The sequence below is a fragment of the Cryptomeria japonica genome, chromosome 11 (assembly GCF_030272615.1).
Source record: "Cryptomeria japonica chromosome 11, Sugi_1.0, whole genome shotgun sequence".
Lineage (NCBI taxonomy): Eukaryota > Viridiplantae > Streptophyta > Pinopsida > Cupressales > Cupressaceae > Cryptomeria > Cryptomeria japonica.
The window spans coordinates 286,333,793-286,358,845 of NC_081415.1; the positions used below are offsets into that span (position 1 = coordinate 286,333,793).

General features: G+C 37.2%; 1 protein-coding gene across 1 annotated transcript; it reads left to right on the plus strand.

Moving 5' to 3' along the window:
- Positions 1 to 20,137: 20,137 nt before the first annotated feature.
- LOC131060255 (protein NODULATION SIGNALING PATHWAY 2-like) lies at positions 20,138 to 23,239 on the plus strand. Its single transcript, XM_057993433.2, has one exon. The coding sequence runs from the start codon at positions 21,134 to 21,136 to the stop codon at positions 22,937 to 22,939; it is 1,806 nt and encodes a 601-aa protein (XP_057849416.1). The 5' UTR covers positions 20,138 to 21,133; the 3' UTR covers positions 22,940 to 23,239.
- The last annotated feature ends 1,814 nt before the right edge of the window (positions 23,240 to 25,053 follow it).

Below are 25,053 nucleotides of genomic sequence, written 5' to 3' on the forward strand. Positions count from 1 at the left end.
TAAGTCTCTTTTTAAGACTATTTTTTTTATGTTATTATGGGGTTTTGCTATTGTGGGTGGGAGTGTTTGAAACCCACGTTTCTTATAAAAAAAAAAATAATATGGACCTCGTGTATGATTGAATCGAAATATATGATTTCGAAGCATTTCGTGTTTTCCGTTTTTTTTAATGAAAAAAATGAACTGTGTTTTAAATAAAATAGCGCTGTGTAAAACGTATTTTAATCGAACTGTGCATTTCTTTTAAATATATATATATATATATATATATATATATTTTACCGAGCTGTGCGTGTGTTTTTTTTTAACTATTGGTTGGGGTTGGAGGGCGGGGAGCGGAGCTCCACCCGCTCCTCCTCCCCTCCCCCGCTTGTTTCCCCCGCTCCTGCTCGTCGTTCTCCAGCGGCCGCGGCTCACTGTGGTGACCGCAGGGCGCCGCGGTGGCCGCAGGGCACCACGGGACCTGCGGGCACCGCAGTGGCGCCGCCCGCGCGGGAGTTTCCCTCGGCTATGGTTTGGGCGCCCAGCCGTCCCCGTTGGGAGGTGGGCCCTGCCTTCGCCCTTTTTAAAATGCTTTGTTTTAAATTAGTTTTTAAAAATGTTTTTTTTTAATGTATTTTTTTTTAGTATTCAAAAAAAAAATGCATATAATATTTTTAAATATTATTTTAATGTTAAGTTTTAATTAGTTTCTTAATTATGATTAAGGTGGCATTAATCTTGATAAATGTTAATTTGATATTGATTAAGTTTATAATGGAGTTTATAGGTTAATCATTATTCAATTTCATTTTATGGCTTATGCACTCCATCTAATTAAGTTCTACAACTGTAATTTCGCAATTGGATATTATCGATTATATTCTGATTGATCTTGGACTAATAAATTTATATCTTACCTTCTAGCTGATTAGGGAAGTTGGCTAATTGAGGTAGTATTGTTTTAAAAAATAAAAAATAAAATAGAATATTATGTTAATGGAAAATCATCGAAATATGATATAATTACCAAGTGATGATGTTAAATATTATCCAAGAACATATCAATTGAGTAATTGAGGAGTAAGTGTAATATTTTTATCATTGGATCATTGAATTTAATTGATGTGCTTTTGGAAATTTTAAATTAGTTAATTAATGGTTGTCTGAATTTTATTAATATGAATTGGTTTAAAAACTCATTATGGCTTTATATGCCTATTCGATGCTTTGAACCTTAGAGAGTTAGAAAACCAAGAACAACCTATCCCTAGATGAGGTAGATAACTGTTATCTGATATAGATCTTGTAGGAAACTTGATCGACGTTTATTGTTTAGATCAATTCGGAAAGATTGCATCTATTGAATATTGTCCTTTCTGTTTATTGCCTTTGCGAGTTTAATTTCTGTATTCGCTCTTAATTATGAAATGGCAAGTCATGCTTTGTTTGTTAGGACCCTATCGTATGGAATGATTTGGGGTACCTGTTTCAGTCCTCGGTTCCGAGTTGACTATTGTATTGTGGTAGTGTCATATTTGGTCATATCCTCTTTGTGTGAGTCGAATGATGATTCGTGGTTGACCTTAGTTTGTCGGGTCTCTAGTTAGAGTACCGTCAGTAAGTGTACCATTTGTGAGTCATGTTTGACCAGATGTTTGTTTCTCCCTTCTTGAACTCCGTTCGTCTGACCATGTCCATTCCTTGGTTTTGAGTTCATCTGAGTATAGTCTAGTGTCGTATGGGAAAGTGGCTTTCGATTGGGGGCCGCGCCCAAAGTGGCTGCTGGGTAACCCGTCGAAAGTGAGTCTAATAAGTGATAACCTATAAGTAGATTAGAATGTAATCTCTAAGTAAGATAATTGTGCCTCACACATGGGACGAGTGCTAACATAGACTCGACATGCTGTGAGAAGGCCTGAAATGGCAAACCACCATCCTTGTCTTCACGAGAGGATGTGTGGGTCCACATGAGGCTTGGATGGGCCAGAGGCTCGGATTAGGTTGCCAGGGTAACCTAGTGTATGGGGCCGGGACCTATGAAGACCTGCCATGGTAACCATACCAGGTTGTGTGATGACGCTTGTCCCTACGTTCGCTAGCGTGTTGTCGTTTTGTCCTATTAGGAGTACCTTTGTGGGTCGTCCTTTTGTCTCTGCCCTTGTTGAGTATCGGTTTCATGATAGACCTTGGGTGGTGATGGCTCAGTTTTATGGATGCTCTCCTAGACTCTTGTATTAGCTTTGATTATGTTCAGTTGGATCCTGTTCTTTTCAAGGATCATTTATGTATTAATTGACCGGTGCGGTCGTTTGTTTATTGTTTGTATTTCGCCTTGATGGCCGGATTGTAATGGTGTAACCTCTTGTATTCTTAACTTTATTAATTATCAGAGGGGTCTTGCAGTTGAGCAGACCCGGAGATGTAGCCCTTTAGGGGTGAACTTCGAGATCATTATGGTGTTATGTGATGTGTTCTCTTATGTTTCCTTTATTCAACTTTATCTTGTATGATTAGCTTATGTTAGAATGGATAAGTGGATAAATGGAATTAACTTTAAATGCTTATATTCAGTCCCTTCTTGAAAGCCATGTTGATCGAATGCGTAAGTGGTTTAGATGAGATTTTTTGTTGATGCATGTATGCAATCGTCTTTTAAATGCAATAAATTGGAATGTGAAAGGATGTACCTTGGAGTAATGGAATATATATTCAGTTGTTGTTAAGGAAATTTAGTATGCTTGAAAGATCTCTTATGTTTTTTGATACAATTCTAGTGTGTTAGAATATTAGATGTATGGCTTGTAATTTTAAATGAAAAGCTTGAATGAAGATTATGAATAGATCTTAATGGATGAATCTTTGTTTGTGATTTATATTTCCATCTTTTGAAAGAAATTATCCTGATTCAGAATTATCCCGTTATTAAGATATTTAGCTTATTGGATTAATTGTGTGAGTTAAGTGAATTGTGATATTTAAGTAATCTCGTTGGGAAACTCTTTAGGTGTTAGTTGATGTCTTCCGCTATGTAATCTGAATCTTTGATACCTTGTTGTATCTTATGTGGTGTAATTTTAAAAAAAAAAAAAAAATTATTGCACTCTATTAATGTGTTATGGCTTAATCCCTTCGGGGTTTCCTGTTGGGGCATTACAATTAACTTCAACCTTAACCTCCACCTTTTCCTTTTCCTTTTCTGTGTTCTTCTAAAGAACCGGAGGATTAACTACAACAACTGGAGGATTCTTAACATTGTTCTTTCCTTCATTTTCTTTTCCTGCTTCCTCTTCTCTAACTTCTTCTTGCATACTAACCTCTGCTTGAACTTCCAGGACATAAGTATCATCCATTGTCTACTTGGCTTGTGATGGCATGATTTTCTCTTTTGGATGAGATTCTTCTTGTCCTTTTGCCTGATTAACTTCATACTTGTTCTCTAGCAAAACTTTTGTCCAAATTTTCTCAGTTTCTTTTGCAACTTCATCAATTTTCCCAAACATGATTTTATTTACTCTGTACTTACTCCTGAACTCATTCTTTGCTAATTTAAGTAATCTATCTATCTCCTCCTTAGTAATAACTGAACATAAGTTGACTAATATATATTCCTTCAATCTCTCATCTTCCTTATTTTTTGTTTGTCTCCTAGCATCCAAAATTTCATACAAGCTCTTGGGTATGACTGACATTAGTTCAATAGAGCTTTACTATATACATTCAAGTATTCTACAGTTTCTTCTTCTAAAATTCTTTTGTTGGATTCATCAAAATTTCCATACCATTCTATTAATGGCTTCAGGTTACCATTCTTCACAACCTCATTAACAATCTCATTCAAAGACGTAGGAGGCTTAACTTCAAGTACTCCTTTCTTTAATTCCTCATCAAGTTTAGATGGCTTAGGTTTCTTACCATATTTGGCTCCACCAGATAATATCTCTTTTGCAACTTTGGTGGCTTTAGCAGCTTTATCCTTAACCTCCTTGACAACTTCATCTGATTCAGTCTCTTCTTCATCAACAGGAATGAATACTCTAGCTTGCCATCTCTTCCTCTTTCCTTTACCAGATGGTTTGGCTTGAGGCTTAGATGAACTAATAGGTTTCTAAGCACCAGAGGAGGGTGTAGAGCTCCTTGATTATTTTGGCTTAGGGGCAGAGGCTTCGGGTTTAGCCTTCTTCTTCACAGTCTTCTCCTAAAAGAGAGTATTCTCCTCTCTAGCTTTCTAAAATACTTCCTTTTTTATATCCCCATGCTCTCTACAAGAGCCTCTACTTCCTTCTTCACCTTCTTTTAGATTACCGACTTCCTAAACTGCCAATGTAATTTTAAGCTCTTCTCTTTGTATGTTATGTTAGACCCAACTAGTCTTGAGAGGGGAGGGGTGAATCAACACTATACTGATTAATTCAGATTTAACCTTTAATCAAAGTTTCTACTCAAACTTAACACTTATTAGAATAAGAAGTATTAATAAGAAATATGCACACATAAAGTCAATCACACATGCACACCAAGGTTTATCTCGTGGAAACCCAAATGGAAGAAAACCATAGTGTAAGTAGAAACTCACAAAATCTACACTCTTCTGGAGTACGCTCGGTGAGGAGCCATCCCTGTTAGGATATTACAAAGACACTGTTAGGTGCCACCCGGTTAAGGGATTTTCTTCAAAGCATGTTAGAACCTTTACCCTATTAGAGGTAGCCTTGCTAAAGGAATTAGAATAATTAATTAAGATGCCACCCGGTTAAGGGATTTTACAAAACAACTTGTTAAAGTCCACCTGGTTAAGGGATTTTACTATTGTAGTTATTGGAAAACAACAGAGAGAATGATCTGCTAAAACAACTACTCTTAGCTTAATTAGATCCAATTTAAACTCTTGGTTTTGACCACCGGTTATGCTTGCTCTACACTCTGTTGGTGCTCTGCACTCCTTCTCCACTCTATACACTATTCAATCTTTGTACACTCTCTTCACCACTCTGTTTTTTATTAAGGTAAAAGTAGGTTTTGAAGGGGCCCCGAAACCCTTTACAAGCAGAACTTAAACAACAAAATGACAAGAAACAAAAGAGAACAGGCCTACGAAAAACTAGCAGAAAACCAGAAAAAGCCCCACAAAGCCAGCAGGCCATCCAGAGTCTAGAAGATACTAGTTGATTTTTTCTAGAGCTTTTGCCAGAGTGTTGTTAATTTTGTGCAGCTCTTTGATGTTATCCCTGAGATTAGGGAGATTCTTTGCAGGAGCAGCCACAACTTTCTTGACACTAGCCCTGGTCCTCTTCGCAGTGCCACCCACCAGAGTAGCATCACCACTACCAGTCTGGATGGTCTCTTCATCCAAGTCAAGATCCACAACTGGTTTTGGAGATCAGGTTTGATCACAGACCTTAGCGATATCCTCCACGTTTTTAATGATAGCAGAAAGGAAACTCGGGATAACGCCCATAAGATTTTTCATCACTACCTTCCCATCTTCCAGCGATTTAACTTTATCCTCCATATTATTCTTCCAGTTTAGGTGCTCTCTATTTTCATCCTCCCTCTTCTCATCCATGTTTTTCCCCTTTTTATCCAGGTTCTTCAAGTTCTCATAGGTCCATCTGTCGTAGTCCATTCTCACCTCGGAGAGTTTCTTGAGGTTATCCAAGATTAGCCCTTTACCCGCACTTTCCTTATCCTCACTAACCCTGTCCTTAGTCAGGTCCTTCTTAGAATATTTGTTTGTTCCCCTCTCAGAATTCACATCCATCTCCTCATTATCCTTGAAATCCACTTCTGCCATCGGATGGCTATTGTCCTTACCAGGGCAATCATTGAGGATAGGGCTTTCATGACTAGGCTCATTACCACCACTTTCTTCCTCATTACCCAACTCCTCATCTTTCCAGCTGTCTTCACCAATGGAGTCATCCATCTCCATACCACTACTTTCCTTTTCAATTTCCTATGTTTCCAACCTAGAGGCACTTTTCCTTTTTTTGCTAGAGGACGCCTTCTCCTTGCTGGAGTCTCCTTCTTCCATCTTTCTCTTACTCGGAGAGGCAGAAATCCTCTTATTTTCCAGCAGGGCAAGGTTTTTGCAATGCTCATAGATGAGCAACAAAAGCCCGCAGTGGAGAATCGGGCTGGAAGGGTTATTCCTATGTTTATTAAGGGACCTGGAGAGTGACCTAAAAAGGTATTAGGGCAGGGATAACTTTTTGTCATGTCTGAAATGGTTCTTCACCACTCTGTTATTCACTTAGCAGTTATGCACTTCTTCTCACCTTACTGGAATGCCTCTCTTCTCGATTGCACTTAGCAATTTTACGATCCAAACTTAATGGTTTTCACCAGAAACCTTTATACCATATTTTTCCAACACACAACTGTTGTTTCCTAAATGAGTTTGAGCCTAAAACTCGATAGATTTGAAATTCAAATCTTCCCGCACTTTCTCTGTGCACTCTCCATAATTCTTGCCAACAACTCATCCTTATCTACCACCGCAACTCATAATTTTAGCAACTTCTGAGTCATGTTCTGACCCCCTTTTTTTTTAATGCAAACTGGAAAATCCGCACAAATCTTGCTTTTACTGGTTGTTAACTGCTGTAAACTTCACTAGTGGTTTGTTTGAGGATATCTCTCCCTAACTCACTCACCTTTGGTCATCGCATCCAACTTACTGGTCACCACTCCGAGATTTTTAGTGGAAAGCAACTTTTAGCCTGTATCACCAGTTCACTGGTGTAATTCTTCATCTTTTGCCATCGGTCGCTGATCATCAAGCATATTGATCACCTGTCTATCTAGAATGTTCTGGTTATACATAAGACTACTCAACTACAATCTAAGTCACCTCTTATGACTGCATCATCATTTCAACTGACAGTTTGAGAAACTAATCTCAACACCTATAGAATGCTTGACTGACTAGTCAGCTACTCTGTATATCCTTAAACCGATTAGTTCTTTGACCATCACACTACTTAAGTGTGTCAATAATGCATATTAGAGAAGCACTGAATCCTCCATACTGATTGCAGCCATGAGTAAATCATTGAGGTTTACCACACCTCCTTGCCTATGCATTTGGCCTTATTCATCATTAAGTGTTTTTCATCAATGACAATACTAACTGATGAACCAATTGTGCCAACACCATCAGTTATGAAAACATGTTCTGAACCTCTCCTCATCATGGTCCATTGGTTTACTCAACAAATATTGTGCATACAATTCCAAAATATGTTCTTCAACCTCATAACCCATAGGCATAATTCACTCGTCTGAGACTCTACTGCTTCTATCAAACATTGATTCGTATCCGCCATATAATAAATGGTGTCTTGATATTTCTCTATAATGGTCTTAGGGATTCTTTCCCTCTCATGCATCTCCTGTTGGAAATTTTTAAAATAACCCCATAAATTCTTATTTTGAACCTTAGAGTCATCGAAGTTGTATAGATATTCCTGGATTTGTACTCCTACCGGTCAATCAAATGCCCACTGTATTTTCCCAACTCCCAGAACCTCACTCATGAAGTAGAAGAATATGCATAGAATTAGGGTTCTGTATTTGAACAAATGCTTCTTATTTTCTTTTATCTTCTTCAAATTCTTAATAATCTCACTCTAGAGAAACTCACAAAGATCATATTTCTTGTTTTCTCTCATCATTTCATAAGCAACGTATATAGCAATACCAGAGACATAATTTTCTCTGCTAGAATAATAGATCTTATAGCCAATTACCATCGATCCAAACCTGATGTCATGCTCCAGGATGTCATTAATTCTTATTACCCGTTTATCAAATTTTGACTTGGTTGCATTGATAACAATATCATTCTTTACAACCTTCAAAGATGGTAGCTCACCGGATGCACACAATAATGTCATAGCTTGAATAACTATCTTGGTGACCTTGTGGGGCTTATCCAACCACATGAATTCATCGTGCATTCTACTCAATATGAATCAGATCCATTGAGGTTCATAGAACAACAAAAATCTAAAAAACTGTTTGAAACCCTTGTCTTCCAATCCTTGAAATTCTGGTTTCAATATCGAACTCTTATCTCATAGCTGATTATTGTACAGATTCAACATGTGATTGCTTCCCAATTCCTCAATAGGACAATGTGTGTATACCCTAATGTCTTCAATATGCAAAACTTTGTAGGGCACTGATGAAAATGCACTCTTAGGGTCATCTTCCATCGAAATGAATGAATATTCTTGAAGTTTGGTCGTGCACGCTCAAAAATATCAACAACAAGAGGGGTAGCAACACCAGATGTAGTCATTTCTGAAATCACAAATTTCAAACTTGAAAAGTTCAACTGATAAATACCTTGATCATCGGATTAGGGTTTCTTGAGATATCTTTCACACTTCGATCACTGAAATTTTTTGCTTTCAGGGCTCTCCAAACTTCTTCTCTTCAAATAGAAATGAAGTGGTGAAATCTCTTTTTATCTATCACAAACCTAACTTTTCATTGTGATAAATGTACTTTTCCCTAATACTTCCAGATACTCTGCATTTCATAAAAGTCTTTTGCGGACCTTCAAACCTACTTGAACTCTTCCAAAAATCCTTCAAAAATATCTCTAATCATCGCATATACCTCTACAACTTGTCAGAAACAGGCACGGATCTCAAATAAGGAGTTTTTTAGGATTTTCATGATTGCATCCCCCAAGGTCAGATGTCTTAGTTTAGTTACTAGATGAGGTTCCAACACTAGAATCAGGCGTGGACCCACTTCCTTCCTTTGAATCACTCTTCTTAACCCAAGTCTTGTTCATCAGATCTCTAATCTCTTCAACCTTTGCTTTTCCTTTCTCATCTCACTTCACATTCTTATTCTTGTCTTCCAAACCTCTCCTATTCACATTTCTGCTTCTGCAATACTTAGCTATGTGATCGAATTTGTTGTCAACATAGAAAACAACATTTCCTTGAATAGGCCTGAAGTTCATCTAATTTGCTCTTGATTTGCACTGATTAGAAACATGTCCAAACATACCACATGCATAACATCCGCCATTTCTCCTATTTTGAAAGTTATTCATCGTACTTCTTCTTTCATTTGCCTTATGACCATACTTATTGCATTTAAAATATTGACCGGTAAAAGATGGACCATTATTGATCATCCTATTTCTGCATTGACTAGCCATATGACCAAATTTATTGCAAACAAAATAGTTACCATTGAACTTATGAGCATTAGGTTGCCTCATCGGAGGCCTTCTTGAATTGTTCTTCTGTTGGGTTGATTTAGAGCTTTCACCTTTCTCAAATCCAAGACCTTGAGTATCATTTGGATTCTTCTAACTTGCAAGAATCTCATCAAGCTTGGCTAAGCTAATCCATAAATTCTCCTTATACTCATTCGCAACATCAAGATCATATTTAAGGAGTACCTACTTTCCAATATCTTCCTCATGTTCTTTGGCTTCTTGCAATTCAATTTTCAACTGTCCATTCTAATTCTCAAGTCTGCAACATTCTTCAGATTTGTCTTTCAGGGACTGAGCAAGCTTCTCCTCATTCTTCTTCCTTTCCTCAATCTCTTTTGTCAATCTCATCACAATGGCTTCCATCTCATTCTTCTTAACTGTATTAGCTCTAGCAAGTCTCTCACACTCTTCTGTCTTTTCCTTTAGGGTTTCTTCATCAATGCTTTGACTTTCTTTCTCCTTCAACTTATCAACAAGTTCCTTTCTCTTTTCCCTTGACTTGTTCAACTAATATTTCAATGATTAAATGAAGTTCCCAGCATCCCTAAGTCTTTCTTTCACTTGTTGGACCTTAACTTGTGATTGATCTAGACCTTCAAAAGCAACAAGAAGTTGTTGTCTAAGACTACCAAAATCCATTTATTCACTTTCTTGGATCCTCCTCAAGTTGACAGGCTTCTTCCGAGGAACTAGGCTCTGATACCAATTGTTGGAATCAAGGAACACTAAGAGGGGGGGTGTATCAGTGTTCTAGAATTTTTAACATTCTTAATCTGTCCTTTAAACCACTTAATGCAAATGAATAAAGTAGAGTGCATATACACAAAGCAAATAACCACAACACCATAACAACATAATTTTTACGTGGAAACCCGGTTAAGGGAAAAATTGCGGTGGGATTGAAACCCACAATATTAATATACCTTGTTATAAGTATACTAATATTACATGAGGGAAATACACATGCATTCAGGCACATTGCCTAGAGCTCATTGCCCAAATTACAATAGGGGAAACAACCCCAGAAGGCTCACTACCTTACAAATGATTACAAATAATAATTGGAATGTCTGAACTAATAAGCAACATCTACAAATGCCAAAAACATTTTCAGATAAGCACACAATACTTTGTTCTACAACACTACTTAGTTTTGTTATTCTGCTAAATTTCGAAGCACAAATCCTTCAAATGTGCACATGAAACTACACACAATCGCTCATGCATACTTCACACATAAGCATTGATATCAAAAATGATCAAATCAATCAGTCATATATATATCTGCAACATCAAATTAAATCTTTTGCATGTCGAGCCAAAAAAAGTTGTCCACACGCTTCCCACATGTTGGCTTAATATCCTCAAACACAAACAATCACCAAAATTACTCTACATGATCCGCACAATGAATATCCACATGTTACTGCTGATGAACACTATTCTAACCAAAAACTTGTCAACTAGATCTTCCATTTTACTCAACAATCAACACCAAAGGCCATAAACCTAGAATAAGGCATATTACATGTCCACAATATTTTTGCAAGATCCACAACATCAAATGCTCAACACAAATGATTTGCCAACCAAAACATTGTACACTCTGTTGGATGTCCTGTTCTTCTCGTCGGACCTCACTAAACCTGAATCAATCTTTCAGTATGAATGAATCATGAATTGTGGATTGGATATCTGACTCAAGTTGTCATCAATGACAACATTTGAACACCAATGTAGTGTCTCTTGCCAGCATTAATTTGATTTGTATTCAGTCCTTCTAGGGTTGGATCAACCAAATTCAATTCCCTTCCCTTATTGTAATGTGGTCCTAAGACAAATTAGTGGTTTTATCAATTAATGTGTTGAAGCCCTAATTTTTAGCACATTATACTTTTAAGAAAAAGACAATTAATTCACTCAAATACAAACATTAATATTATCCAAGGGTAACATAATTTTTGAATAGACAATCAATATTTTAATTCTAAAATTATAAAAAAAATTAGTCCATTTGATGATTGCTTGCATAAACATACTTTTTCCTCTTGATTTCTATATTATCACACTTAAATTTTTAAATTAAAAGGAATTTTTGCTCATTGATTTTTGCATTTCTATTTGATAAAATATTTTTAAACCTGAACATCTATAAAAAAAAAAAAAAAAAAATTAAAAAACGCAAAATATTAGTTTCATTTCATTTATTTTTTGCATCATAGATCTACAAAGTTAAAAAAAAAAAATTAAAAATGGTACCTTTGGAATCTAAGCTAAGAGCTTCAAATTTATTCGTGAACAACACAACTTAGAGTGAACAATGGTGAAAACAAACCAAGCAATTGTAATAAATTGTCCAAACATCCAAACAGACCCAAAAATTTGCATAAACATCAACAACCATACAAAATAGCCTATTTCTAATAATAAAGAAGATACATGATAAGGAATCTAAGAGAACTTTGCTTATATTTCTTGCACTTTCAAGTTTTGCCTTTAACAATGTTGGCATTATGTTGTCATTAATGTCAACCGGATTATGTTGTCATTGATGTCAACCGGTATAGATTGTCATCGGTAAGTATGGGATGTCAACCAGTGAATGATGTGTTGGCAGTGTGTTGTTGCTAACCAGTAAGCATGTGGCCGGTAAGAAAGAAAGGTTAAACTAATGAAGAAGGGTAGGCAACCGGTATGTAGTTTGATTGATGACATTCAATAGGACTCCCACCGGATGAAGATGTTGTCACCGAATGAAGAGAAGACTGACAACAATTGTGCTGCCTCAAGATAGCAAGGAAGACATATGGGAATTCTACCGGGTCATATGTCTGGTTGAAGATGTATCTATTAGACAACTCAAATAACCAGAGGACAACTAAGACGGGGGGTGAATCAGTTGTTACTAGATTACAGGACTTTAAGCATTCAAAACCTTATTATCGGAACACATAAACCAAATACCAGAATAATAAATATAGAAATTAAACATAAGCATAAATCACAGAACAGTTACCATCCATCCATAACACGTGACACCAAGATTTGTACGTGGAAAACCCAGTAAAGGGAAAAACCACAGTGGGAAGCCTACCCACAGATCAATAATACTTCTGCAGTAATTATGTGATTACAATATGAGGGGCCTACACATGCAAGAAGGCCAACAGCGTAGAGTACACTTCTCATCACAAAAAGGAGCCTCAGTGACTACAAAAATATCGGACTACAATCTGAAAAGAAGAGTGTACTACAAGTATAGCATCTCCTATGCCTGAGTATAGTTCCAATTAAGCTCAATACCAGAGGCCTTAAACCTCTCTTACAAACCCAATTCGATCACCTATGATCGACCAAACCTTCTATATATGATTACAATATTATTCACACACAGATAAACCTATAACCCACATACCATTGATCCACAAAGAGATCTTACATCATATTTATACCAACCTGGGGCCTAAACAATTAGGTCAGCAGCCAAAAAGATAATTCAATAAGTTCATAACATAAACCCACAATCCAATGATCAACCAAGTTGGCTTATGCCGAAAACAATGTAAAGAAATCATTAAATCTCGCTAGTAACGCATCAGGAACATCCTCAAACACATTACATAAACCGGTCCATAACCTAGATAACATCAAACCCAAAATAGGTTGCCATAAACCAAATCCAACACCACTAATGAACTGGAACATGAACAAGATAACCAACAACATCCTGAAAGCCATCTAGAAGCCGCACCAACACCACTTATCATGTGCATCAAAAGATCTTCAACAAAGCTCTGCTGGTAAAACCCTTACCAGTTACCAAAAGGCTTACTAGAACAAATGATAGCTCTCGAGTCATCAAATCTCGAACCAAATGATCATGATACACATCTGAATAGCATGAATGATAGATCCAAACCAATTCCACAAACCAAAGCATACCAGATCATACCAGATCAATATCATAAACCAACCACTCTACTGGAACCAACCAGAAACTGGTATACAACCAAAACAACCGGTGTTGCCATCAATGACAAAACATCAATGCAACACATAATCAATTCCTCCAAATTTCTAATAGTATCAGCTATTGAGTGCAATACCGAAAGAAGAATGGGCAACAAAGATCCACTCCCATCGGGTGATGGTAGGTTAAGTGCATTACCAGTAAGGTAGTTGGTCTAGTAGTTGACCTTATATGCATGCATTATTTTTGGGTTAATTGGTTTGATAGTTGACATGATGGTGATGTGGTTTGGCATTGTGGTCATGTAAGATCATGTCATAAGTTGTGATGGATATCATGGAGCTGGAAGATCATCAATGGATCACATATACTCAGCTCTACCGGTACAAGGTGCAGATTGGAGCCCCGGTCTAGAACTTGACAGACAAAGAGGAACTAAGTTCTATGGTTCAGGGAGAGTTGCCTACATCAAGGGAGAAGAATATGTCAAAGGGGAAGATTTGATAAAGAGGGAGAGTTACCTGCACAGGGGGAGAATATACAATTGGTATCAGATTGGTACATGTAATCGATATCAGGTTGGCATTTGAACCCTCTATCTCAAGTGTTGATGGATGAGAGGTTGCAGATTATAATGGTCAAAGGGGGAGAAGAAACCGCTAGAAATTTTTGTTAGTTCCCTTTGCCATTGTTGTCAAAGGGGGGGAGAAAATTTGTAATATATTAGATACTACATGTGTTGACATCAATGCCAAAGGGGGAGATTGTTGGCATTGTGTTTTCATTGATGTCAACTGGTATAGCATGTTACCAGTATAGATTGTCATCGGTAAGTATGGGATGTCAACTAGTGAGCGATGTGTTGGCAATGTGTTGTTGCCAACCGGTAAGCATGTGACCGGTAAGAAAGCAAGGTTAAAATAATGAAGAAGGGCAGGTAACTAGTATGCAGTTTGATTGATGACATTCAGCGAGACTCCCACCGGATGAAGATGTTGTCACTGAACGAATAGAAGACTGACAGTAATTGTGCTACCTCAAGATAGCAAGGAAGATATATGGGAAGTCTACCAGGTCATATCTCTGGTTGAAGATGTATCTTCTTATTAGTGCAGTGCTCAAAGAAGAATGGGAAGCAAAGATCCACTCCCACCGGGTGATGGCAGGTTAAGTGCATCAATCCATCCACTCCCACTAGTTGGTGGCAATATCATAACCCTCTGGGATAAGACAGAGAAGTTAAAGGTAGGTGATTGAAGGCTCATATCGGATGACCAAAGTGAAACATAAAGATGCCTCAGGTGTGTGAAAAGAGAGTTATGCACCAGATCAACAAGAAGGCATGATGAGCTACCAGGACAAAAGAGGAAGAGTAAGTTGTGATGTCACTTTGACAAACCGATTGAGATGAGAACCTAGCTGATGAAGGAGAAGGAAAGGCTTAGCAGTTGCAGACATGGAGTTATACCAGGATGAAGATAGAGTTTGGTGTTACCACTGTTGGTAACAGTTGGAGATTGATGGCATGGATTCATCAAGGATGTTACCAGTAAACAGGAACAGAGAGGTGATTAAGCAACCGGGTACGGATGATTGGAAAATATACAGGTGTTGCGGTTCTAGATATATGTTCATAGCATTGGTATGAGTCTTTGATTGCAACCGCATAAATTTTGGTGAACCAGAGAGCTCAATTATAACTGAATGATATGAACTCTGTGAAGATGATGTACACCAGTAAGTCCACCGATAAGCATGCAAGGGACAAGCTAAGCCTAGAAGGAACAAGGCATCAAGTCATGTGTAGAGAAAAGGTATCATGACCTAACCGACCAAACAAAGAAGAGCATGGCTTGAAGGTTAACCTGTTATGGTCTAAGCGGTAAGGCAAGAAGATTGATAGTATAAGGTGAATACCGGTAGAGTGTTATTGGTTGGTGACTCATCCTAAACTGACATAGTGAACTGAGGTGGATGTCGACAGAGATGACACAGGGTCTCCAGGTGTCAAACATGCAGTGGTAGACGAATGGTGCATTGGTGAGGTAGTTGTCGACTAAGTCCAAATTGAATGCAGTATGCAAAAATCATGGGGCGAGTGCAAAGGATTGTGGCTCAAAGCAGGTCGAAGGACAGAGATCTGATTCCTTGACATCATGATCGATTTAGGATATTGAGGTACAGATCGGATTTGGTGAAGGGAATCGTGAGTTCATTTATTGTGATTGACTAAAGCATAGTCGTGTTTGCTAAGTATAGAAAACATGTACTGGAAGGAAGACAAATGGCGGAGTTGAGTGATCTATTGCAGATGGTCAATCCAAGGAACAAGATCTGATTGGATTTGGTATGCCTCGTGGTCGATGAAGAAACCCTAGCGCGCCAAGTTTGAATGTCCATCTAGACAGAAAAGTTCAAATATAAACATGTCGACCAAAGACCTTAGTAGAGTGATGATGCCAGATAATGCAGGCCGGATAGAGGGGAAGAAGAGTGTGCCAATGATTCAATCTGAGTGTAATCTGTAGAAGATCACAGTGACTGAGTTTTGAAGAGGCATAACTGGTAACAGGGTTTACAAAGGTTTAACCAGTAAGCTACTAAAGATTGTAGCAGACAAGTGAACTGGTAGTTTTAGAATCGTAAGAAGGCAGCAAAGAGTGAAGCAGTGCAGAGTAAGTGCCTGAGGAGATCCGACAAGGTAGAGCAGAGACGGAGTAGCAGAAAGAGATTCAACTGGTAAGGGTTGAGATAATTGGTGAAGCAATTACAATGTTTGTTAGTTCACTTAACTGACAGTGTCTGAACTGGTAAGGTTGTAGCAGAGAGGAAAGAAAAGCAGAGAACTGGTAGAGCAGAGGGAGAGAGAGGAAAAGAGGTTCATCTGGTAAAGTAGAGAACAAAGAAGAGTTAAACCAAAAAATAAGAGTTAAACCGGAAGAGAGAATTAAAGCGTAGAGGTTACAAAACTCATTTGCAAGGAATTGCTATTGTATTGTTTATAATCATTGTAACCACTGAGTTGGTACTTGGTGCAGGGGTTGGTGCTCCTTGGGTCGGTGCCCTAAATCAGGTCGGTCCTCCTTTGGGTTGGTGCCCATAAACAATCAGGGGTTGGTTCTCCTTGGGTTGGTGCCCTAAACTTTGTATTCAGCTATTTATTGTGAGGTTGGATTGGAGTAGTAGACTCCAACAACATTTCTCACCGAGGTTTTTCCCATATTGGGTTTTCCTCGTATATCCGATGTTATGTGATGTGTCATTGTATCTGCTTGCATATTGATCTCTTCCCTTATCTTGTCGGTATGTTTACTTGGTCTTTGATATGTTAACCGGTAGGATTAAAAGGGTTAAGTTTGGAAACCACTTATTCACGCCCACTCTTAGTGGCATCTTGTGTTCTACAAACAACTATTATATATTTAGGAATTAGGGAGATTGGGTATAAAATATTCTCAATGAGCTAAGGGACTTGTTACTATCATATAGTAATTGTTGAGTTTATCAAATAAGAAGTCACTTTAGAAAGGATACAACAAGAAAATTAATGCATGTTGACCATCGAACTAAGTAACTTGAAACCCTTGTTGAACTAAAAACTATTTATACAAATATTGTTCTTGGAAATACTCAATATTAAGACATTTATACTTTGTAAACAAAAGTCATTGTGCATAATACAAATACCACATTTGAATTGGCTAACACTGCCATCCATCATGAAGTCTTTCCTTGTGAAGGGAGTGGTCCTTTAGGAATTTGTACAACTCAAATCAACATTATTTCCACTCATTAGGAAAATACTCCTTGTGAGGAAGGTAGTTCTCTAGATACTTCACCAGTTCACTTGTTTTTGCCACAATATGAGTAATATATCAACAATTCAATGAAACGTGTACAACACATGTATATGCTCATTTGCAGTTTATGATAGTAGTGGTGAGTCACATTTTGGAATGTATGATTTCCACAAAATATAGAATCGCCCTACCTAGACAAAAGCATGCTATCTAAACCCAACCATCAACATAATATCAAATGTTAATTATTAAAGGTCTCTAATATTTTATCCAATTTTTGACTTCAAGTATCATTAGTCTTTTGTCAAAATGTTACATAAGTCAAATATCAAATTGTGTTAATTTTTTATGTAAGACCTAATTAGGGTATACTTTAAGAAGCAAAATCTCCAAAATAGTATAGAAACCCTATCAAATCCATTACAATTGAGTATAATATATGAAACAAAAAAATTCATAATGAAAATCAAAATTTAGAGTGGATGGCAATATTATTTCCTTGTACCGTTTTTCCCAATTCAATATTTATACTTTTCAATCAATATACAAATTTTATAAGGTTTCAATGTCTAGATTCTCTATCAATATAGAACTTAAAATAAAAGATGTTGAAATAGAGCTATTATTGCTTGATAAACTAGAGGGACTAATGACAAGTTTTTACGTATAATAGCACAATATGTGCCCATTTTTTAAAAATTAAAATTTCTAGCTTGAGGCAATTTTGTTTCAAGGTCAAGAAACATATATCAAATTGAACACTTCTAAAGAATCTATAAATATTGAATCTAGAAAAATAGAATTATAAGATCAAGAAACACATATATCAAATTGAACACTTCTAAAAAACCTAAAAGTAATGAATCTACCAAATATAAATATAAGATTAGAAAACATATATCAAATTGAACACTTCTAAAGAGCCTAAATAACGAAAACTAGGAAATAAAAGTATAAGATCAAGAAACATATATAAAATTCAACACTTTTAAAGAACCCAAAAGTAATGAATCTACGAAATGGAAATAGAAGATAATTCTAAACATATATCAAATTGAACATTTTTACAGAACTTAAAAATAATGAAATATCAAAAATAGAAATATAAGATCAAGATGCCAAAGATAGAAATATAAGATCAAGAAACATATATCAATTGAACACTTTTAAAGAACCTAAAAATAATGAAATGTCAGAAATAGAAATATAAGATCTAGAAACATACATCAAATTGAACACTTTTAAAAAACCTAAAAAAATGATATCTAAAAAAATATAAATATTAAAATAGCCACTAAAATAATTAAATTTAAGAAATAGAATTATAAAAAATAGTCCAATAATAACATATAAGCACTAAAAAAAATCTTCAACCTAATCCCTCCCATTTTGTTCCAACACATCTATTTTCAAATTGAAATAATGAAATATCGGAAATAGAAATATTAGATAAGGAAGCATATATCAAATTGAACACCTTTAGATAACCTAAAAATAAAGAAATGTCAGAAATAGAAATATAAGATCAAGAAACATATATCAAATTGAACACTTTTAAAGAACCTAAAAACATTGATATTTAGAAAATAAAAATATCAAAAATAATCAAACAACCATATATAATACCTTTGTTTTGATGCTTATTAATATCAAAAACAATATATAACCACTAAAAATAATGAAATAATATACAAAAGAACAACATATAATCACTTAAAAAATCTTCAACCTAATTCCTATTACTTTGTTCCAACACATCTATTTTCAACTTCAATTAATGCATTTAAATTTATATCAACTCCTTAAACTATTCAAAATTTAATTATAATTAAATTTTATCCATTTATGAACAATTAATATATTGCAAATGTTTATTTAGCAAAAGGGGAGGTCTTCATCGTTGTACCCGCTAACAAAATAATTCAAATTCAAATTATTTTTAGCGGGTATTATGTCATGAGTTCGACGTATTTGGAATATGTCGATGCCTTCAAAAGGTTCGAATGTATCTGGTGAACTCAATAAAATAAACCAGAATTTTTAGTTTATAAATCATATTGTAATCGAGTAAGCGTAAAGAATTGCTTATAGTAGTGAAGATGTCATAGATTTTAGAGGTTCCCTGGTTTGGAATCGAAATTGAGCACTGCTAAAATAATGGTGGGATCACCAAACTTGGATTTTTTTATAACTTAACAAGACAAAAAATGTGTCAGCTTTTTTTCAGACATGTTCATGGCCACAGTAACCATACGCAATCAAGCCATAAAAGTATATTTAATCTGGCCAATAAGGCATTCATGTTGGTTGGTACTGTTTCATTTTCTGCTGCCTTGGCATTCATTTGCTGGTACTGGGAATCATTAGATTGTTGTTGGCACTTTTAGAGCACGATTAAAACAATTCATCAGATTCTGGTGAAAAAAACGTTTCTGCAACTCCATTGACTGGTCACTTGGATCTGTACATCTCATTTTTTAAAACTGGAAATGGGTTCCTAATTTGATTAATAAATTTGATGAATATCCTGACTACTAGATTCTGGTGAAAAAAAAAAACATTTCTCCAACTCCATTAACTGGTCACTTGGATCTGTGCCTCTGATTTTATAAAACTCGAATTAATATATTTGATGATTAACCTGACTCCTAGATTCTGGTGGAAAAAAAAAACATTTCTCCAACTCCATTGAGTGGTCACTTGGATCTGTAACTCTGATTTAGTGAACCTGGAACTGGAAATGGGTTCCCTATTTGATTAATAAATTTGATGATTAACCGGACTCCTAGATTCTCGTTAAAAAAAACAAACATTTTTCCAACTCTATTGACTGATCATTTAGATATGTGCCTCTGTTTTATAAAACCGGAAATGGGTTCCTGATTTAATTAATAAATTTGATGATTACGCAGCCCACGTAATGTTCTTGGTGGATCCATTTTTCCAAGCTCGCCGGAGTTGGAACAGTGAAAAAATGAGATTAATCATTCTCGTATGATCGCTCACGAGAAAGGGCTGATGGGTGTCGGTTTTACCAAATTGCTCATCAACTCTTAAAAAAATCTGATCTTGCTTAGGTCAGGGAATGGGACATTAAAAAAAAACGCAATGATTGTGCTCCGACTAGGCTGCCGGCTTGAAGCCATTAAAGAATTGTTTTTGTTTGGAAGGAATACGAAATGTCGAGATCTTAGCTTCTTGTCTTCCGGCCCCCCTGGCCCATCTTCAGGGGGACGGCTATGTCAACGGAAGAGGCTCTCATTAAATCCACAGCTTCGGGGGGAAGTTATTATCACTTTTTGTTTTTCGTCCTGATGATTTCTTCTGGTCACCGTCTTGATTGAATGTTTGCCGTCTGCTCTTTGTTTTGTGTTCTGATCTGCCCTTTATATAGCTCAATCATCAGTGTATGCCTCCACAGAGCTACGAGGCCATTCGAACAAGTTATAAGCTGTGTATTACCTAATCTTGTTGAGAACATTGTTCCTTTGGCAGATCAAGTTAAAAAATACTACTTCCTTAGACCCAGTTTCAATTGTTGAATCACAGTTCATATAGATCAAGTAGGACTGGAATCTAAGATCTTTCACCTGCAGTCATCCATTGAGTGTGGCTTGTTTGCAATAAGCCTTCAATTGCGATCTTTAAGTTTAGTATTTGGTCTAAATTTCTGCCCACAGTTTGTCGCTGGAATGCTCAGCCCTCATTGATCTGATTGTGGTTTATTTCCAACAAGCCAACTTCCAATTGAAATCTTCAAGTTTAGTATTTGAACTAAATTTCAATCTATTGTTTGTTGCTGGAATGCTCTACTAGCAACCGTTGATCTGGGTCTGGTTTATTTCCAACAAGCCTGCCTACAATTGAAATCTTCTATTTGATCTGAATTTCAGCCCCCAGTTTGAAACAAAATGCTTTTGTTTCCATGCACGACCTGCTTCTGTTCAGTCTGAAATTGAAATCTTGAAGTTCAGTATTTGGTCTGGATTGGAGCTGAGCTTTTGTTTCCATGTGCGACCTACTTCTGTTCAGCCTGAAGTTGAAATCTTGAAGTTCTGGATTTCTATTGGATTGAAGTTGAAATCTAGAAAGCCAATGCTTTTGCTTCACTGGTAGAGACAGAACTGTGTGACATCAATGGATACCATGGAGCGCTGGGTGGATTTTCCATCGCAATTGTTTTGTGTAGAAGATGTGCACAGCAAATCGATTAGCAAGTTGTGGGACCAGATTCCCCTGCCGTATGCCGGGTCGAGGAGCAAAGAGGCGAGCAGAACGGCAAGCGCGGGATCAGATTTGTCCTACGAAGCCGAAATGGATGTAGCGACCGAGTCCTTCCTGCCGGCCTATGTTCGAGAAGACGAGCGCTATGAAATGTGTGGCGAATTCTCTGATCACCGCTATTTCAACCCATTTCCCTCTGATTTCTCCTTCATGGACTTCACCAAAACCCAAGCCTACACCAACGAGCGCCTAATTGAGCCCGAGGTTGATGATCAGAATCCCAATTTGGGGTGGCTCCCAACTGAGAAATCCCTACCCCTTTCCCCTGAAAAGAAAACCCACGCCCCCAAATCCGAGGGCTCTGTTCTCTCCGCCGTTTGTTCGAGCCAGACCAACGGCGACCCGCCCTCCAATTCAGGCCTAATTTTGCCTCCCATGTCCGGCAAACCAACCTTAGAAGCGCGGAATGTTGATCTAATGGACCAGGACTCAGACTGGTGCACTGAATTCACCATTCCGGCTGTTTACCCTGAACCAGAGGAAGAGGAGAAGAGCTCAAACATGAAAGGCGTCCGCCTGGTGCATCTCCTAATGGCGGCAGCAGAGGCCGTGGAGGCCCGAAACCGGGATTTGGCATCGGTGATATTGGTTCGGCTCAAGGCTTTGGCTTCCCCCTTTGCCAACAACACCATGGAACGACTGGCCGCTTACCTTTCCCACGGACTCTACGCCCGTCTGGAAGGAGGCAGGGGCGCCGGGCTCTTCCCCTCCGCCAGTCCCGATTGCTCACCCGGGGACATCCTAGCGTCCTTCCAAGTACTCCAGGAGATCTGTCCCTACATCAAATTCGGGCACCTGACTGCGAACCAGGCCATTCTGGAGGCCGTCCAAAGGGAACGGAGGGTCCACATCATCGATTTCGACATAATGGAAGGTATCCAATGGCCGTCGTTGATGCAGGCGCTAGCGACCCGCAAGGAAGGGGCACCCCACCTCCGCATAACAGCCATTACCAGGTCATCCACCGGAACCCGTCGTGGTCTCTCCACAGTGCAGGAGACCGGCAAGCGCCTTGGTGCCTTCGCCGCTTCAATCGGGCTGCCCTTCTCGTTTCACCAAACAAGGCTCGACAGCGACGACATGTTCCGGCCGTCTGCCATTAGAGTCGTTAAGGGCGAAGCTCTAGCAGTCAATTGCATGCTCCACCTCCCTCACATGACCCACCGGAAGCCCAATTCAATCTCCTCTTTCCTCCTGGGGATCCGAGACCTTTACCCGCGGATTCTTACCCTGGTCCAAGAACACCTCAATTGCAAAGACCCGGATTCTGTTCCACCTTCAGCTTCTTCCTACACTGCCCATTTCATGGAAACTTTCCACCATTACTCTGCAATTTTCGACTCTGTGGAAGCAAGTTTCCCGCCCCAGAGCGTTGCCAGATCTCTTGTGGAGCGTATTTTCTTCGGGCCTCGGATTTCTAGCACTCTGGCATCCAAGCATTGCTCAGATATTAACCAGAGGAGCTGGAGTGAGTTCATTACTTCACAGCTCGGGTTCAAAAGTAGTCCTCTGAGTATGTTCAATCAATGCCAGGCCAAGCTTCTTCTTGGGCTTTTCAATGACGGATATAGAATTGAAGAGGAGAATGGAAATCTGGTGCTGGGTTGGAAGTCCAGGCCCATCATTTCTGTATCGTGTTGGGTTCCTGTTCAGGGTTGAGATTGGTGTTACCTCTTATTCTTCCATGGCTGGTTTCTCAGAAAAATTTCAACCTTCGGAATTGTACAATTGTACAAGTAAATTTCTTACTCTGTTAGGTCAAATTGACGTTTCATTTCATCTGTTTCTTGAGTTGCAGTACATGTTTTGCTTAAGTCGGAGATTACCAGTAGCACCCACAGCTCACATTCTAATGGTGACAGAAAAGATTTGTCCGACCGAAGCTTTAGCTTATTAATAAGTTTTTCTTTTGGTATTTAGTGTTTTTTTTTCGTATTTTCCTTAATTTGGCTTAACGAGTGTTTGATATTGACCATAGAACTTATCTATCTGAAAGCTTATGTTGAGGTGATGTTTTGAGCACAAACATCAAATTGCTCAGGGAATGGCTCCATATAGTTGTTTATTTATATTTGTTTGTTTAAACAAGTGATTTTAAATGTATAATTGCGTATAAAAGATGATTTAGAAATTTCTTATTGTTATCTTATAATTTAAGGATTGAAAATATATTGTGAAAAAAATTAGAATGCTGAAATTATATATCCACAATATAATGAAAAAATATATTATGTGAGTGTACACAATTTTTCCTTCCTTTTAACATTTTTCTACAATTTTATTATGATAAGCTAGTGTTTGAGTTGTTCATTAAGAAAATCTTGAAGTTTTGATTGTTTTAAGAAATCATTGCTTAAACACTTCTATAAACATCAAAATTTGTCCATAGTAATTAGTTAATTAATTTTTATCCTTCACCTTAATAAAACTTAGCTTTATTCCCAAAATCCTCCACTAAATCAATTAATTAATGCCCATTTAAGTAATGATTTAAGTTAATTAATATTCAATACCATTTCCTCTAATATTTAAATCCATATCATCCTCGATTAAATTATCCATTTAACTTCAACCATTAATTCCATTTGCATGGATAAAAATATGAACTTGTCATCACTTGACAAGTGTCCCCACCTCCCTCATGCTCCCACATGTGTGAGCATGCCTACTCACTCTATTTCTTGCTCACACATGTGTGAATATGCTCCTCACACATGTATACACCCTACCTATTATACATATAGTGCTCACACATGTGTGAGCACACCTACTCTAAAATCTTATGAAACACTTGTCACATGCCTACAATTTCAATCCATTTCACCATCTTCTTCAAATCCTAGCACTCCATTAACCAAAGCATCTTATGGACTTTGATTTCCCTTGAAAAACATTATATATGAGAGGCCCTCATTTTGTTTGATCATCTACTTTTATGCTATTATCATGCAATCCATTTGACATCTCCTTCTATGATATTAACATGTTCATTTAATCTCTCATCATTTAACCCTACCATCATATTGTTGGTTTATTAAGCAACCACTTTCCACTCATCAACACATCACAAAGAGAGAATCAAATGGAGCAAAGGTGCACTTCACTTCCATTCAATCAGTGGAGACAAGAAGAAATAAGATACAAGGTTCCATTATTGCATTAGAATCTTTAAGTTATAATTTTTGCTTATTTTCTTTCTTCATTCTAGCATGCCCAATAAGACATCCCTCCTTGTCATCCCTACTCATCTTTCCAATGACTATTTCTATCCACTATATGTTAAATATTCTTCTTTGATGCAACACTGCCTTTTATAGTTGTGACACCATATAAAAAAGAGGCAAAATGTAGACATGCAATTTTTTTACATCCAACCATATTTAAATTCACACTATCCTAATAAAAAATATATAATAATTAATCATTTACCTTTCTCTCTCATCCTTAATTATATTAATTTATATTTATTTAATTAATTTTAATCTTATTCCTAAATCCTTTAATTGAATATATTGATTAATGCCCATTTAATTAATTAATTTAGGCTCATTAATTATTATTATTATTTCCTCTAGTATTTAAATCCACATCATCATACATATTCATTTAATCTCAATAATAAAATCTATCTACATGGATCAATATCTAAACTTTCCATCACTTGATAGGTGTCCCTACATCCCTCATGTCTCCACACATGTGAGGATTCTTACTCATCCTACTCTTTTTTTCATACGTGTGAGTATGTTGCTCACACATATGTAACCACCCCA

What these genes read in the sequence shown, in the direction of transcription:
- LOC131060255 (XM_057993433.2), top strand. Translation starts at nt 21,134, where the DNA reads ATGGATACCATGGAGCGCTGGGTGGATTTTCCATCGCAATTGTTTTGT.